The sequence below is a fragment of the Furipterus horrens genome, unplaced genomic scaffold (genome assembly GCF_987537825.1).
Source record: "Furipterus horrens unplaced genomic scaffold, mFurHor1.1.pri manual_scaffold_2, whole genome shotgun sequence".
NCBI lineage: Eukaryota > Metazoa > Chordata > Mammalia > Chiroptera > Furipteridae > Furipterus > Furipterus horrens.
In genome coordinates, this window is record NW_028327172.1 from 7,433,770 (window position 1) to 7,450,260 (window position 16,491).

Below are 16,491 nucleotides of genomic sequence, written 5' to 3' on the forward strand. Positions count from 1 at the left end.
ATTCAGAAGTACTTAATATTGTAACAACATAATCAATGAAATATACTTAAAAAAAAGAACTGTGTGGTTTGCTGCAGAATTTCTCACTGGTTTCTCACTGTGTGCAGTGCCTCACTTGTGCATTTCATGAGGCTGGGAATCCATTGCAGGTGCCATCGCAGACACAGCCTGGAGTTTGGAGACCCTTCATCTGAGGGTACGTTGACTTCATACACTGTCACCCATCAACAGGGTGCTCCCATCACCCAGCTCTGTCAGGGACTCTCCCTGGATGTCTGACCCTTCTTCCCAGGAAGGCAGGAGCGTGTTCACCACAATACATTTTGCCTCAGGAATACAATTTTTTTAACTTTGAACTTGAAAAACAACATCAAATTTACAGAAATGTTGCAATGATCTCTAAGTTAGGAAAACACGTGTCCCCATTTATCCCGATGCACCTGTTGTTGGCGTGTTTCTCCTCTCACTCTAGTGGGTGGTCTCTTTGGGGTATTCTAGTAAAAAAGTACTAAAACCAAGAATCTCAATTGAGAAGACAAATTCTCCAACAGATACACAAAGTCTTACAAATGACAGCCACAGATCCCACCCCAATCCCAGACCTCTGCAAAGGTCACACACAAATCCAGTGGCAAGTTAAGAACTGAGTAAATCACAAAAACAACCCCAAAGCAGCTTAAAGCCCTCTCGGTGGCCCAGTGGCCAAGCAGGCTCCATGCAAGGCCCTTTGGCTCTGCAGAGATGACATGTCCAGGGCCCCAGACTGCCAGGTGGGACCCAGGGATCTTCTTCACCAACAGAAGACTCTTGAGTGTTGAGGACTCTCCTTCCATCCTAAGCTCCTTTTCAGTGGGAGTCAAGGTTAGCAGGCCAAGCAGAGGCTCTGTTACAGGCCATGTGTTCCCCCGGGGGAAGGATGCTACATGAAGCCATTCCGAGGAAAAACTGCCTCAGAGCCACGAAGGCCACCTCCTCACACAGCTCTGCTTGACGCTCCCCACAGTGGGTAGGTGGCTGGTCCATCCTTGAGGTCCATCCTCCTCAGTGTAAGTCAGCCCCACCTGTGATCTGAACACTGGAGGACAGCAAGTCACAACCCCACGAAGGTACCTCCCGGACAGGGAGTCTGAGTCCTCTGCACACACAGGTGCCACTCAGGCCGATGAAAAGAAGCAGGTGCTCTATGTCAGGACCCCAGAGAAGAAAGGCGTTAGGCTGCGGCAGCGATGGCCAGCTGGAGGAACTGGTCCATGTATTCTGGAGGAATCCCCTGGGAAAAGAGGCCAGAATGCCTCAGGGCTCGTGAGATGGACCAGGAATTGATGAGCTGACTCTCACTATAGCATCCTGAAGGCTACTTACTTTGCTTAACCTTGTACCCTGCTCACTAGAAAGACCTTTCTCCTTGAACAGACTTTTGTAGTGAAGGGCACAATAAAAGTCTTCTGTTCCTTGTGGATGTTGGTCCTCATTAATCCCTCACCATCTAATATTTATGTAACGTAGCCTTAGCATCTTCTCTAAATGCCTCTCGTGGTAGATCTGCCACTCTTTGATGTAAGACATAAGACACAAGATCACACAGGAATATTTCTCCCCCAACATTGCCTGATACCCAGGTATTAATCAATGAAGCTCATGTGTTGGTTAGTTGATGTGTTTATTATGCTGATTAAGTCATGTGTATCATGTTGTAGGCTATTATCCTTTACCTGCTACTCACTTCTCTGTAGGTCAGAAAAGTGGCCTGCATTGGGATGAAAAATAAAACCGAGCATCTGGAGGTTAAGTCAGCGTGTGCCAGAGAAGGCCTGGGTACATCACAAGGCCCTGCAGTGTTTACTGCATCACGTGCCAGCGACTGGTCCCACTGCTCACCTTTCATGCTCCTTCGTCCACATGCAACGCGGCTTCCCCCCAGCCATTTTACCAAAATTCCTGACTTCTTACATGTCAATCTCGAAGCCAGTTCAAATTTTGAATGTTGTAAGAGGTAGAAGTCTTATTTTCTTTCTTCCTGGTGGTTAGTATAAATGTCTAACCAAAAAATAATCTTTTAAGTACTGAGCCCTAACATCACTGATACTATATATTAAGTTTCCTGTTTGTGTGGATCCATTTTGAGTTCCCTATTATGTTCCACACTATAGTTGCCTATTTCTAATTCAACACTAATATGGAGCAAGAAGAGTTATTTTTTAAATTAAGTTTCAACATTTGATACAGCAAGTAACCACTCAGTGTCTTTCTTAATCTTCTTGCCCATTTTCAGGCATATATTGTTTTAATATAAATTTTTAAATATTTTTTTCCAGTTCCTAATGGCACCTTTGTGCTGCCCAAGCAGATGAGCATGACCATGGTGAACATGACAGACTTGGTCTGCGGTAAAGGACCACACAAAAATACATCAGATGTGATTAGTGCTGCCAAAAAAATTGCCAAGGCTAGATTCAGGTTGGATAAACTTGGCAGTGCCAATGCAGACCACGGTCTAGACTCGGCCTGCAAGCGGAACCGCCTAGCCTCCCTGCAATGCATTAGTGAGTTCAGCACCATGGACAGCATCAAAGGATGCCCTAGGCAGCTGCCCCCACTGCTTGGGGCCCTTAAGGTCAGTCACGGGTGGATGGATAAAGAAATCGTAAGAATATGTATATAGTAACCATTAAAAATGAAGGACTCTTACCATTTGTGTCAATTGCGTGGCCTTGAAGGCCTTATGCTGAGTGAAAGAAGTCAGAGAAAGAATCTTAAAAAAAAACTCAGAAAACGGGAATATACGTGTGGGTATCAGCGGTGATGCGTGCGAGAGGGGCAATTGAAAGAAGGTGATGAAAACGTACAAACTGCTGGCCTTCCAACCACGATGGAAATGTAGGTAGACACGCTTCTCCATCCTCCACAACCATAAGAAGAAATACAACTACCATACAACTAAAAACAACCAGAGCTACCAGAAAAAAGAACTACAGGGAAATCCAACAAAGCTATAAAGCAGTAATACTCATCCAGACAGGCAGGAGGGGCGGAGCCGGGGCGGAGACCACGTGGTGTGGCGGGGGCGGTGGCGGCTTTGTTGTGCAAGTTCTTCTGTCTCCGATCTTCCTTTTCCTCCAAAACACAGTTATGTCCTCATCTCTCTACCTTTTTACTTCCAGGGGATTAAAAAATAGTGGCTCATCACTGTGACCTCTCGGTGCAGGGCAGAGGCCAGTGCAGGGGGCAGGCTCCATGAGGCGCTGAGGTCCGAGGGTGGGGGCAGTGGTGGTGCCCCTGGGGGTGTGGGTGATGAAGGGGGCACTGCCTGTGGAGAACTGAGATGTGATAATAAAATGGGAATCAGTCGCGTGCTTTTGATTATCACCATGATCCAGCTTCTAAACAGTATCACTGATAACATACTCCTCTGGGGTGGACACGCGAAATAACTGTTGCCTTGCACCCCTATGTTCATAGCAGGACTATTCACAATGGCCAAGGGCTGGAAAGAGCCTACGTGCCCATCAGTAAGTGAGTGGATCAAAAAACGGAGGAACAGTTACACAATGGAATACTACACAGCAGAAAGAAAGGAGGAACTCCTGCTTTTCACAACGGCATGGATGGAACTGGATAAACCAGGTAGTGCAAGAAAAATCCCATATGATCTCACCTATAACAGGAACCTAATGAACAAAACAAACAAACAAGCAATATAGAGCCAGAGGCATGGAAACAAGGAACAGACTCACAGTCACCAGACCGGAGGGGAGAGGGGGCAAAGGGAGGAGAAAAGGGGAAGGGTCTAGTGAGGCAACATGTATAAATGACGAGTGCGTGGACAATGGGGTGGGGAGTGACTGTGGGAGGTGGGCGGGGGAGGATCGGGCGGGGAGTGGAGAGCCGTTGGGACAACTGTAATAGAACAACAATAAAAAATAAAAACCATAAGTATAAATAAATAATTGTGCCTGGACCTGGAGCCTCCTGCCCCCGAATACCTGTCCACGACACAGCCTGACCTCAAGGGCGACTTGGGTACCCAGGCCTCTTCCACTGAGTGGCTGCAGCATCTCGCAGGCCCTTAGGGCTCACAGCATCCCTGGTGCAATGGCAGACATCGGGGACGAGTCAAAGCCGTGGAGGCGCTGACAGATCAGTCAGTGGTGTCCCGGGGTGGGGAGAGGACGGGAAGACAGGCAGAGCACAGAGGACACAGGGCAGGAAGGCGCTGCACTCTAGTGCCGGGTGCCCATCATCAAACACCTCACAAAACACACAGAACGTACAACGCACATGTGAGCCCTAATGTTAACCATGGGCCTGGGATGATAAGGCTGTGTCAGTACAGGTTCGTCAGTTGTCACACATGTCCCACTCCGGTGCGGGTGCAGATGGGGGAGGTTGTGCGTGTTTGTGAGTCGAACGGATGTGGGAACCCTGCACTTTCCCTTCAATTTCTCTGTGAACTTAAACCACTCTGAGAACAAGAAAGGAGGAAAATAAAGAAGATATTCTCTTCAAACAAGGAAAAAATTCTATATAAAAATGATTTGAGCCTCAGCCAGTGTGGCTCAGTTGACTGGAGGGTCATCCCATAAACCCGAAGGTCATAGGCTCGATTCCCAGTCAGGGCACATGCCTAGGTTGGGGGTTCAATCCCCACTCGGGGCACATATCATGTTACTCTCTCACATCAGTGTTCCTCTCCCTTTCTCTCTCCCTCCCTTCCCCTCTCTCTAAAATCAATAGGTATGTCCTCGAGTGAGGAGTTTTCAAAAACAAACAGATGAGGACTCAGGGACATGAGCAACAGTGTGGTGATTGCTCGGGCGAGGGAGGTAAAAAGGGACTAAATGGTACTGGGAAAAAATACAAAACATATTAGGTTTAAAAATGAATTGATGAATAAACATTTAAGACAATCTCCTGAAAACACTACTGGAACCGGTAAGAATTCATAGCGTTAGGTAAACACACACTCAGTCGGCTCCGTTCCTGTAACCCAGCGGCTCCCATCGCGTGACGTCATGGGAACAACGAGGTGGTGGCATCAGGACCAGGACCAGCAGCATGACACAGAAACCCACCTGCAGAGATGTGCCGCGTTTTCAGGGAAAGCAGGGAAACGTGACTCACAGAGGCACACACCTTGCTCTGCAGGGAAATATTTAAAATTTTACACGTGTGAATGATTCACAAGTAGTTCTGCAGGTCAATGCTCCCTCCACCAGAATCCTAGCAGGATTGTCTGTTTTGAATTCTGAAGTATTGTCTGAATGACTCAAAATTAGAGTATTTGCACTTCTTGATTAGCAGGGAGAACCCTGACTTTGGGCCCAGACTAGTGGATTCGAGGTCAGCTCTGGAACTTTTTACTTGTGGGGTCTTCAGCGAGGTGCTGACCCTCTCAGCCTCGGTTTCCTCATCTGTAAAATAAGGGTGATATCACAGTGCCTTCCTCAAAGGACGTGTGTTAGCATAAATGGATTAATATAGGATAAAAGCCGTATGGTGTCTGGGGGTAAAGGTCAGCTATTACACTTACATTAGAAAAAAAAAAGGAACAAATGTAAATGCTAATTCAAACAGAATAAATCACCTCATCCCCAAAGTCAAATACCAGATTGAGTCCAATTGACTCTGCCAACAAGGAATGTTTGTTTATCCTAAGTGCTAGCAGAGTGTGCTTCTGGATTTGGCTCTGGTTCTATCGAGATTTCTATCAGTTAAGATAAGATCATTACTTCTCAATCACTTCATTAACAGTTTTGTGATCACATCCCAGTCACAGTTATTGTGATGTTAAAATCCTAATACTGGATATTGGAACTAAGAGCAGAATAGGGTGGCATGTGGGGTGTGGGGGTTACTCACCCCAAGGCTCACAGGGGCTCTGAACTCCTGTCCTCAGCAGGATGCGCAGGAACAGGTGTTCCTCACGGCTCAGGATGACACCCCAGGAATTCCCTAGGGCTTTAGTCTTCAAACTGCTAAACACACACCAGGGGAGTGAAAACTTCTAAAGGAGAGGGACTTTGCTGAGCTAATAATGTACCATCTCATGTTCAAGACTATTTTTTAAGTATATTTTATTGATTATATTGTTACAGTTGTCCCAATTTGTTTTCCTTTGCTCCCCTCTGCCCAGTAACCCCTTTCTCTTCAGCTATCCCACACCCCCCAAATTCATGTCCATGGGCTGTGCATATCAGTTCTTTGGCTTCACCCTTTCCTATATTATTCTTAACGTCCCCCTGTCTATTTTGTACCAACCAATTATGCTTCTTAGTCCCTGCACCATTTCCCCATTTCTCCCGCTCCCCCTCTCAGCTGATAACCCTCCAAATGATCTCCATACCTATGATTCTGTTCCTATCCTGGTTTGTTTAGTTTAATTTTGTTTTTATTTTTTAGATCCTGTTGTTGATAGTTGTGAGTTTGTGGTCATTTTAATGTTCATAATTTTGATATTTTTCTTAAGTAAGTCCCTTTGACATTTCATATAATAATGGCTTGGTGATGATGAACTTTTTTAGCTTTACCTTGTCCAGGAAGCACTTCATTTGCCCTTCCATTCCAAATGATAGCTTTGCTGGATAGAGTAATCTTGGTTGTAGGTCCTTGCTTTTCATCACCTTGAATACTTCTTGCCTGCAAAGTTTCTTTTCAGAAATCAGCTGATAGTCTTATAGGCACCTATTTGTAGTTAACCCTGCTTTTATTTTGCTGCTTTGAAGATTCTTTCTTTATCTTGAACCTTTGGCATTTTAATTATTATGTGTCTTGGTGTGGTCCTCTTTGGGTCTAGCTTGTTTGTGACTCTCTGTGCTCCCTGGACTTGTATGTTCATTTTCTTTGCCAATCCAGGGAAGTTTTCCTTCATTATCTTTCACATAAGCTTTCAATTTTTTGCTCTTTATCTTCTCCTTCTGGCACCCCTATGATTCAAATGTTGGCACATTTAAAGATGTCCCTAAGGTTCCTAAGCCTCTCCTCATTTTTTCAACTCTTGTTTTCTCATTCTGTACTGGTTGACTGTTTTTTTCTTCCTTATGTTCCAAATCATTGATTTGAACCCCAGTTTACTTCCCTTCACCATTGGTTTTTTTGTGGATTTCCTTTCTTTCATTTAGCAAGGCCTTCACGTCTTCCCTTATGCATCTGCGGTACTTAAACATATTGGTCAATCCTGTGAGCATCTTTATTACCAGTGTTTTGAGCTCTGTGTCTGTTAGGTTGGCTATCTCCTGGTCGCTTAGTTCTCCCACTGGAACTTTGATCTCTCCCTTCTTTTGGGCTGTATTGCTCTGTTTCCTCATCTTGACAGGCTCCTATGTTTGTTTGCCTCTGTGTCTTAGGTAGACATTGTAAGGGGCGGAGCCTTAGGGATTCGTCAGTACAGGGCGACCTGTTTCATCACGTTGTGGTGCTGTGTGTGGAACAGGGTTCTGGGAGGGAAGAATGCCACTTGCTCAGCACTTGCCCCTTTTCCAGGCATTTCTCCCACTTCTATATGGGATGGTGCCTCTCTAGTTGTGGCCCTGGCCATCGTTCCAGAGTTGGTGGGTCTGCGAACATTTTAGGACTGTGGGGCTTCTTTACACAAGCGGACTCTGCTGAGAGACCGGGAATTTCTTCCTCCGCCCCAGCCTCCTCTGGTTTGCACAATCAGAGTCAATGAGGCTTTATTTTTCCCGGTGCTGGAACCTTGAGCTGTGTGGTCTGGTCTGCTGCTCGTAGAGCTCCCCTGGTGTCCCTCCCTAGTTTTTAAAACCTGTGACTGCGCCTTCCGCTGGCCTGCCACTGCTTCCGCTGATACTGCCACCACACCGCATCCTTTTTGCGCCAGCTTCATCCCTCCTACCTGTCTGGATGAGTATTTCTTTTTTATTTCTTTGTTTGCTCAACTTCCATGCAGCTCAATTTTCCAGAACCTTTGGTTGTCTCTAGTTTTAAGGTAGTTGTATTCCATTTTAGTTGTGGAGGGAGATGTAGTGTGTCTGTCTAGGCCTCCATGTTGCCCAGAAGTCCCTCCTGCTATCTTTATCTTGTAGCAAGCAGTCCATGATCTCTTGCTCCCTCTGGTGTCTGATGCTGTCACACAGGCTAGGAGTTTGGAGATATGCTCTCTCTCCCTATTGGAGGAAGGGTCTCAAGGACTCTACCAATTGCAGAGCAGTGCCTGCTGCCACAGGACATCTGCCCTTTTCCTTTTCCTTAGTTCCTCTCAATGTGTCCACATGTGCTGGTTCCATCAGCACTCAGGTGAGATGAAGGAGTCATTCTCCTGGGTAGTGAACCAAAAGCTCAGGGTGTTGCATGCACACCCAATTGCTCTCACTCCCTCGTGATGAGTAGATGAGATTCAGCACTGTTTTTGCAATCTCAGAGCCCTTCTGCCCACAGAAAAGGTCCCTTCTCTTCTTTTGTTCTCAGTTGTCCCCAGGCACCAAACTCTGAGGGTGATGTCGACACTCCACATTCTCTGAGAGAGAAATCAATCCGTCAGGCGATGCACAGAAATGATGGGGATGTTAGATGCATGCTACACTCTCTAATTGTTTTTCCCAAGGGAGAAGCCCTGGGCTGAGGTGATCTCTTGGTGCTGAGCTTTGCTGCCTTGGAGAGGAGCTGCAATAGGTAAAGTAGATTTGCTTACTCATTTCAATGCAGCTGTTCTCACTATTGTGGTCATCTGGAGTACTGCGACTTTTTAACTTGAACCTTGACCTTTCCTAGAGGTATTTTGGTCAGTATATTATTGTTAAAACTGTGTTTTTGTCCTGACCAGTGTGACCTGGTTGGTTGGAGTGTCATATCATAGACCCAAAGGCCATGGGTTTGATTCCCGGTCAGGGAACATACCCAGGTTGTGGATTGGATCCCTGGTTAGGGAGCGTACGAGAAAAAACAACTGTGTTTCTGTGAAGTAATGGAAGCTGGGACTTTGTATTCCACCATCTTGCTGATACTACTCTGGTGACAACCTATTCTATCTCTAACTTCCGCTATGTGTCACATGGCGCACATAAAAGTGATTGTGTTTTTGTACATTGTTGATGTGTCTAACCGTCTTATTATCTTAATAATTCCTGTGGTACTCATGGTACTTCCCGAACATATCTCAGGTTTCCAGGTAAAACAACCATTCTTGGGGATGAATGCACACTCTCTCATCTATGGCACTATTTAGAATTGGTTCATTGTCTTGTTTTCATTGCCACTTTGGTGGGGGGGGGGTGACACAAGGCAGTGTTAACAAATACTGCACATAACAGGTATATTTTTTAATAAAATTTATTGGGGCAACATAGGTTAACAAGATCATACAGGGATCAAGTGCCCATTTCTGTGATACAGGAGCTGTACATTACACTGTGTGCTCACCACCCAAAGTCAGATCATCGTCCATCACCATATGTTTGGCCCCCCTTACCCTCCCTTCTGGTAACCACCACACTGCTGTCTGTGTCTGTGAGTTTCAGTTTGATATCCCACATATGAGTGAAATCACAGTTCTTAGCTTTTTCTGAATCTCTTATTTCTCTTAGCGCAATATTCTCACGCTGTTGCAAACAGCAGTATTTTATCTTTTCTTATGGCTGAGTACTATTCCATAGCGTTTATGTATCTTTCTCTAGTCCTCTATCGAAGGGCAGTTTGGTTGTCTCCATGTCTTGGCCACTGTGAATAATGCTGCAATGAACATAGGGGTGCATATTCCTTTGCAGAAAAAGTTTTTGAGGTTTTTGGGTAGATAACCAAAAGAGGGATTATTGGGACATATGGTAACTGTATTCTTAATTTTTTGAGGAAATGTCATACGAGTGCTGCTTATAACAAGCACTTTTTTTTTATCCTGGATTTTAAGGAACCTAAGTCTTAATTTTAGAGAAGGAATTTTATATATTCACATAAGTGCGATGACATAATATTGTAGTTCTCAAAGCATGATCCATGGATCATGGTAAGACTCTGAGCTTCTTTCAGAGGGTACCGAGAGATCAAAACTATTTTAATAATAATACTAACATTTTCCTAATCACTCATATTTTCTCAGAAGTCTACTGTAGAGGTTGTTGGAGGCTACATGCCCTGGAGCACAGCAACATATTTAATGCCAAGAAAATACTGGTCGGGTACTAAAGAGGCTGGTAAAAATCTAAGCAATGAAAATTCTAACAAAACACATTTTTTTCTACCCTGTTAGAAAGTATAATCATTTTTATGAAGACATCTATGTTGTTTTAAATTTTTATGATTACATGAATGAACACATATTTCACAATTTCTCCATTATAAATTCAATGAGCAAAGGTTGATATTTAGAAGCTACTTCAGCTAAAGCTGTTTATGATCTTAATTATTTTTACATTTCCAAGGATTTCTTTTTTGAGAACTATTGGCCTATCATAATTACCAGTGTATAAGCGCCTGTAACTCGGTGCATTATTTAAATAATACTAACAACCCTTCTTACAATTTTTACTGTTAATTCTTCACTAGGCATAATACTCTCCAGTTCAATCCATGTTGTCGCAGAAGTAGGAGTTTCTTCTTTCTTCCATCTGCATTTACTGTGAATTCTCAACACTCACACAGAAAAGAAATCGTAGAGGAAGCTTTAGTTACTAGAAGGTTATTCATGGAAGAACTCCTTTAGACATGGCTGATCCTTGTAGGAAAACACTGTATAACATTTCTATTCCTGTCATCCACAAAGGTTTATTATCATGCCCATGCGCAGGCAATTGCCATCCCGTTCATGTATCCTGTGAAACGTGCAGCTAGAATGATGGATTTCTGCCTGAACACATGCTGCATCCCCCAGCGCTGACGAAGACCCTGAGCATCAATCCGCATGCAAGCCCCTCTCACTGCTGACGAAGACCCTGCACATCAATCCGCATGCAAACCCCTCCCAGCGCTGACGAAGACCCTCACCATCAACCCGCTTGCAACCAACACCCAATGCAGATGAAGAGTCTCAACATCAAGCTGCAACCCTGAAAGAAAATTTTCGCCCCACTGGGGAACCCCGATGGGATCAACTTTCCCCAAACAGTGGGCAGAGCCCTCTCCTCCACTGGACAAGGCACCGAACACCGGAACGCTCACTTTTCTGCCCTTGAGTCCTGAGAACACTGGGCTTTCCTCCTGGGAATGTCAGGCATCTGTGATGGCCCTTCTAAGCCAACTGGTGTCCCATCTGTTTGCCCACATTTGCCACCTTGGAGTGTGTGTCCCCCACTGGGCCGGCACTTTCTGGTCAGTGTGAGCCTCCTGGGGGACGTCAGGCGGGGGCCGGGCTGGGTGGCTTTGCCTCAAAGACCCTCTTCCCACCTTCTCACCAGCTTCACTTCACTCTGAGCCTTTCACGGAAATGTTCGCTCCGCGCTTCGCTTCGGGAGCTTTCAGCTGCTTTGCTCCCTGGTGGCCTGGTGCGTTTCACCTGCGTGGATCTGACATAGTTGCCTTGGCTCCTTCTCAGGAGCCACCACCCACCCCAGGTCCCTCACACGCCTGCCCCTTGGCATGGGCTCCCCGGAGCTGAGCTGGCGCTTCCCTGCCCCCCTCTCCAACCGTCCTTCCGGCGCTGTGCTCGGCCTGGCCCTCCGTGGTCACTGGTGCTGTTGGCACCTCCACACGGTTCCCGGATGCTTTTCTGACCCACACTCTCCATCTATATCCTGAGAGGAGAGGGGCACCCGGGAAACACGTGAGCACGTAACGGTGCCCTCGCTCACTGGGGCAGCTCGGCGTGTCCTGAGGCAGGTGGGGCCAACATGGTCAGAGAGATGGCTCTGAGGAGGCGGGGGGCCTTCCCGGGCTGCCCCATCAGGAGCTGGCCTCTGACTGCGCTCCTGCACTGGAGCCTCCTTCTGGCTGCGGCTGCTCAGGGTCCTGAGGCCTCTCCTCCCTTCCAAGCCCGTGACCAGTCTGACGGGAGAGGGCAATTTCAGTGACTACAGTCATGTGTCTCCTCCTGACTCCCCCACACAGGGCCTTCGGTTGCTCCCTCCCAGCGCCCACTGCAGCTGCCCACTCAGAGGGGCCATGGTCGGTCACTGAGCAAAGGCCCACTTCTGCACGTGCGTCAGAAGCACCAAGACTGAGCAGGGCCCGTGAGTTCTTAATAAAGAAGGGAGTGTGTGTGTGTGTGTGTGTGTGTGTGGTTGTAATAAATAAAACGTTAAAATGTGAGGTGTGAGTCTGGGAAAAGTGTCCTTTTACTGGGACTAATGCTGTCACCAACCCGGAGGGGCTTTGGAGAAGTGGAAGGAAGTTGCTTATTATGATTTACTGAGTCTTAGGTACATTTGTAGGCGAAAGTCACAAGCCCTCTGCCGGAGGGCCTGCAAGTAGGCCCCCCTACCCAGGTGTCCTGTGATCTCAGCCTGCAAGAACTTGCAAGAGAGTCTTGCTGACGCCAGCAGCTACACGCGGCTCCTGGTAACTGAGTCACGAAAGCCAGGGAACAAAGCGGGCTGAAGACCTAAGCCTCCTTCCCATCGTGATAACATCGGATGTGGTGCAGACCCTTGGACCCTTACCTGCACACAGTTCTTGGAGACCGGTTTACAAGTCTCTAAGAACAAAGAAGCTTGAAAATTAGTGTCTCCTCTCTCCCATAGCAACTATATTGGATTTGGGACAGACCCTTGGACTTTTTGTGATTTACCGCTTTGCTCTGTAGCCCTATAGGTTAATGTTTGTCCCTCTTAGTGGGATCACGTGAGCTTGTTAGTTCTGTAGCTCTGTGGGTTAATGTATATCCCTTTTAGTGGAAAGAATGTTTGTTACTATGTAAGCCTTTTTAGTTTCTGTTTAAGTTTTACTTAAAAAAAAAAATCTTTTCTGCAACCCAATAAAAGGAATGGAAGGGCTGTGAACAATCGCTGATTACCAGAGAGAGTTACAGCACTCCGTTCATAGCTGGCCACACATCCTGCTTGCTGGACTTAATCTCAGCATCTCTTCCCACAAACACTCAACCAACATACATTCAGTCTCTTCTTTATGCATTGATATGGAGAGAAATGGACCCCACGAGATTCACTGGTACGTATTCATTAGTACTCTAGTCGCTTAGAGTTAATATTTTTGAAGAAATTATAACACTTTTGTGGAACCTAAAAGTATTGATTGCCTAATTTCCTGTTTGGGTTTTACTTGGTGGAAAGGCCAGCCCTGGAGGGAGCTGAATTGTCCCAAGAAAGGGTCAGGGGTCTTTCTGGGTGAGAGGATAGCTCAGGAAGGAGAGGGCCCCACAGTGGTAGGGGCAGGAGGGTGGTTATAACTCACCCCTGGTGACAGGACCGTGGGCACTGGCCAAGGTCAGGGGAGCTGAGGTCTAATGTAAACATCTCTGGCTTTGCTTTATTCCCATGAAACTCACACAAGTCCCTCAAACCTCACTGCTTGTAGGTCATCGTGGGAACGGGAGGATGGGCCACATTGCCACTAGAAGGGACAGTCACACAATGTAAGGGGGCACCAATAATCTCAGTAATAACATTCTAGTGGAACACTGTTAAAATCCAAATAAATGTCCCAAATCAACTTTCAGGACTCCGCCAGGATTCAGCCCTGCAATGCCTGAGTCACCTCTCTCACTGGCTTGGGTCCCCTCCCGGAGCCTTGGGTCTGGGACAGAGAACACCCAGAGAGGAGTCAGGCATGGTGGGCAGGGCACAGCATGGACGTGAGGCTGGCCGTGGCCCCAGGAACCTGAGCAGGCCGCTGCCAGCAGGACCTGAGACCCTGACGCTGCCTGATGGTCCCTGGGGCAGGGACTGAGGGGGGACAATCACATGCCAGACACAGGTGGAAAGGGACAGTGTGCCGTTCAGATTCTCAACACATCACCATGAGTTCTGTAGCAAATCACCGTGTACCAGTGTGTGTGCATACGCGTGTGTGCAAGCAACGCACGCATGACGCGAGTCTCGCTGAAGCCTCCATTGTAATCAATAACCAAAAACAAGTTTAGGTTTGCAGATGCTTTAATGAAGTGAAAATGTATGTGAGGTTTCAACAATTGTCTTGCAGTTTGTAGGTCAAAAGATGAAGAAAAAAGCCACGTTGTGGTTTCTATCCATGTGTAGTTGCTTTCTGGCCATTCTCTGTAGTCCTGGGGAAGGTTAATAGTGAGAACACTGCCTGCTGTTGTATATGTCATCCTGCAAAACAGAAACAGGGACAGCGCTTACATTTCTAGTGTTCTTACAAAGGGAAATCCCGAAACACAAACATGCCTTCTCATGGCTTTGCTGGATGTGCCCACACCCACTTGACAGGAGGCTGGTGCTGGAAGAAAAGTCAGAATTATCGCACTCGTTCTATCGCTTGGGAGACGTTTCCAGAGGCCCAAGGGTGCTGGGCTTCCGGATCTTGTTCTGACCTGGGATCCCTTTGATGATATTATCTACATGTGTCCTCTCCTTTGAGATAACTCAGCCAGTGTACTACGTTGTCAGTTTTCAACACCTCGGTCCTAATAGGAGGGAGTGTGAGCTTCTGAGCTCCCCCCCTTGGCCCTGCCCGCCGCCCCTGCCTCCCCTTAGCCTCTGGCAGACAGAACTTTGGAGGTGTGCGCTCCTCAAGGTTCGTCTAGCTGAGGGTTTAAAGAAAAACTCCCATTATCTTAAATTAAAGGGGCTGATAATTTTTAAAAAGTTTTAATTACGATAAATACATATAACATCAATATTACCACTTCCACCATTTTAAAGGCACAGTTTAGTCACATGAAGAACGTTCACTCTGCAGGGCAGCCAGTCTCCAGGGCCTTCCCATCTCGCTGACGTGCAGCTCCAGACCCTCCCCGCTGGCCCCCTTCCCCACCCCCCACCCTGGAAACCATTACAGTCACTTATCGCGGGTATTACGTTCCAGACCCCCCCATGAAGTAGGACCTTACATTTATTCTACACTCTGAAACCTACGTTACTTTAACAACATGCGTATAGAGTACCGACCGCAAAATCCCATGATATAGCGAAAAATCTGTGATAAATAATTAAATAATATTTTAAAAAATCCTCGATAAGTGAACCGCGATATAGGGAGGGACTACTGTATTCACCTCTAAGAGCCTGGCTACTGTACAAAATGTGAAATGTGTCTTTTAGTGAGTGGCTTGTGTCCTTGTATCACAGTTCCTCAAGGGTCATCCATGCCCTGCCCTGTGTCGGGAATGTCTTAGTGATTGACGTCCCCTCATCTTTGTGCCGTGGCAAGATTCCCAAGTTGCTACCCTGGATGTTTCCAATGGTATATAAGGGTAGGGGATGACCACGAGATGGAACAATATCTGTTATAAATGGAAAAACTGTCTCATGTTAAACTACTGAGTTTGGTTTTCAACTGCGCATCCCCTGTGGCGGATGCATAGCCCTGGTTTCCACTGGTCACCCAGGGGCTTTCGTTAAGGGTCAAGAAGTCCCATCACTTTCATCCCAGCGAACTTCGGTTGCTTGACAGTGCATTGCGGATTGTGTCAATCAGATGTAAGGAATCTCCCTGCGATGTAAATGTTCTGGACTCTTGAAAGTTCTTTAAAACGTCTCACTACTTGTTTGATGAACAAGAGGAATTATTCTCCCGCTCCCTCTCACAAGCGGGGGCCCGCTCGAGAACCCGGTGCTTTTCAGCTGAGGGGGAGGTAGGCCTTTGCCCAGCGCCCTCTGCCCTCTTTGCCTTTCCCACGGACGTCTCCCTGAGGAGCCGGCGAACCCGCACCGGCACCGCGATGGCTCTCTGATGCCCAAGGAATCACACTCACCAGCAGCTGCATTCACTGAGCTGCCAGCGTGACCAGCACGTGCTTCAAAAATACAGAAACAAACTTAGAGCCTGCGTGTCCCTGTCCAGTGGCTTAAAAGCCGTTAAAGAGAAACTGGAATTACCATCAACTCTTGGACATTCTTCAGAGTTTCCTCACTCTGCTGGAGAAAGCACTCCTTCAGCTTTTTTACGGCCATTTCAGTGGTTTCACCTGGTATATATTTTTGAAGATGGTCAGTGTACTCAGTCGTGGTCACATTGGGATCAATTGCCTGATCGATCACATCCTGTAACAGGTTGCAGCCAGATCCTGGGATAAATGCATACAAGCGAGGGTCCGTTACAGAGGCATGAATTCCGGGTGGGGTGTGACTAGGATGCTGTCATTTTTTAACATCCCCGCAGAGGTGTACCTGCAGAACGGCTTCAGGAAATGGCCTGAATCCTCAATTCTAGGAGAGTCCACTCAGGGTCTGGGATTTTCTTTTAGCTCTAAAACATCTGGCTCCTGTCCTCACCCCCTACCCCACCCGCGGTCACACACACACACAGCAGAGACTAGAGAAATGAGATGCTCTGTCCCGGGTCTTGGGGAGCAGGAGGTCTTCCACAGGGGCCCTGACGGCAACCCTCGTCCAAAGTCTGCACCTGGCAGCACTCACCTGCGTAGCACAAAAGGGGGAGGGCAGCCAGCATGAGGACTGTCACCAGCTTCAT

At 47.0% G+C, this 16,491-nt stretch overlaps 1 protein-coding gene across 1 annotated transcript; it reads right to left on the reverse strand.

Moving 5' to 3' along the window:
• Nucleotides 1-1,210: 1,210 nt before the first annotated feature.
• On the reverse strand, nt 1,211-16,491 carry LOC150017656 (mammaglobin-A-like). The gene is made up of 4 exons (XM_090267229.1): nt 16,437-16,491; nt 15,897-16,084; nt 2,329-2,382; nt 1,211-1,270 (listed from the first exon to the last, which is right to left on the reverse strand). Exons 1-4 carry the CDS (start codon nt 16,489-16,491, stop codon nt 1,211-1,213), a joined length of 357 nt encoding a protein of 118 aa, XP_090123355.1.

Excerpts from the sequence above, each read along its gene's own strand:
- LOC150017656 (XM_090267229.1), bottom strand. The coding sequence starts at position 16,491 with ATGAAGCTGGTGACAGTCCTCATGCTGGCTGCCCTCCCCCTTTTGTGC. Across the intron at positions 16,085-16,436 it reads CCCCCTTTTGTGCTACGCAG|GATCTGGCTGCAACCTGTTA; the intron begins GTGAGTGCTGCC and ends CATTTATCCCAG. Across the intron at positions 1,271-2,328 it reads TCTGCTTGGGCAGCACAAAG|GGGATTCCTCCAGAATACAT; the intron begins GTGCCATTAGGA and ends CTCTTTTCCCAG.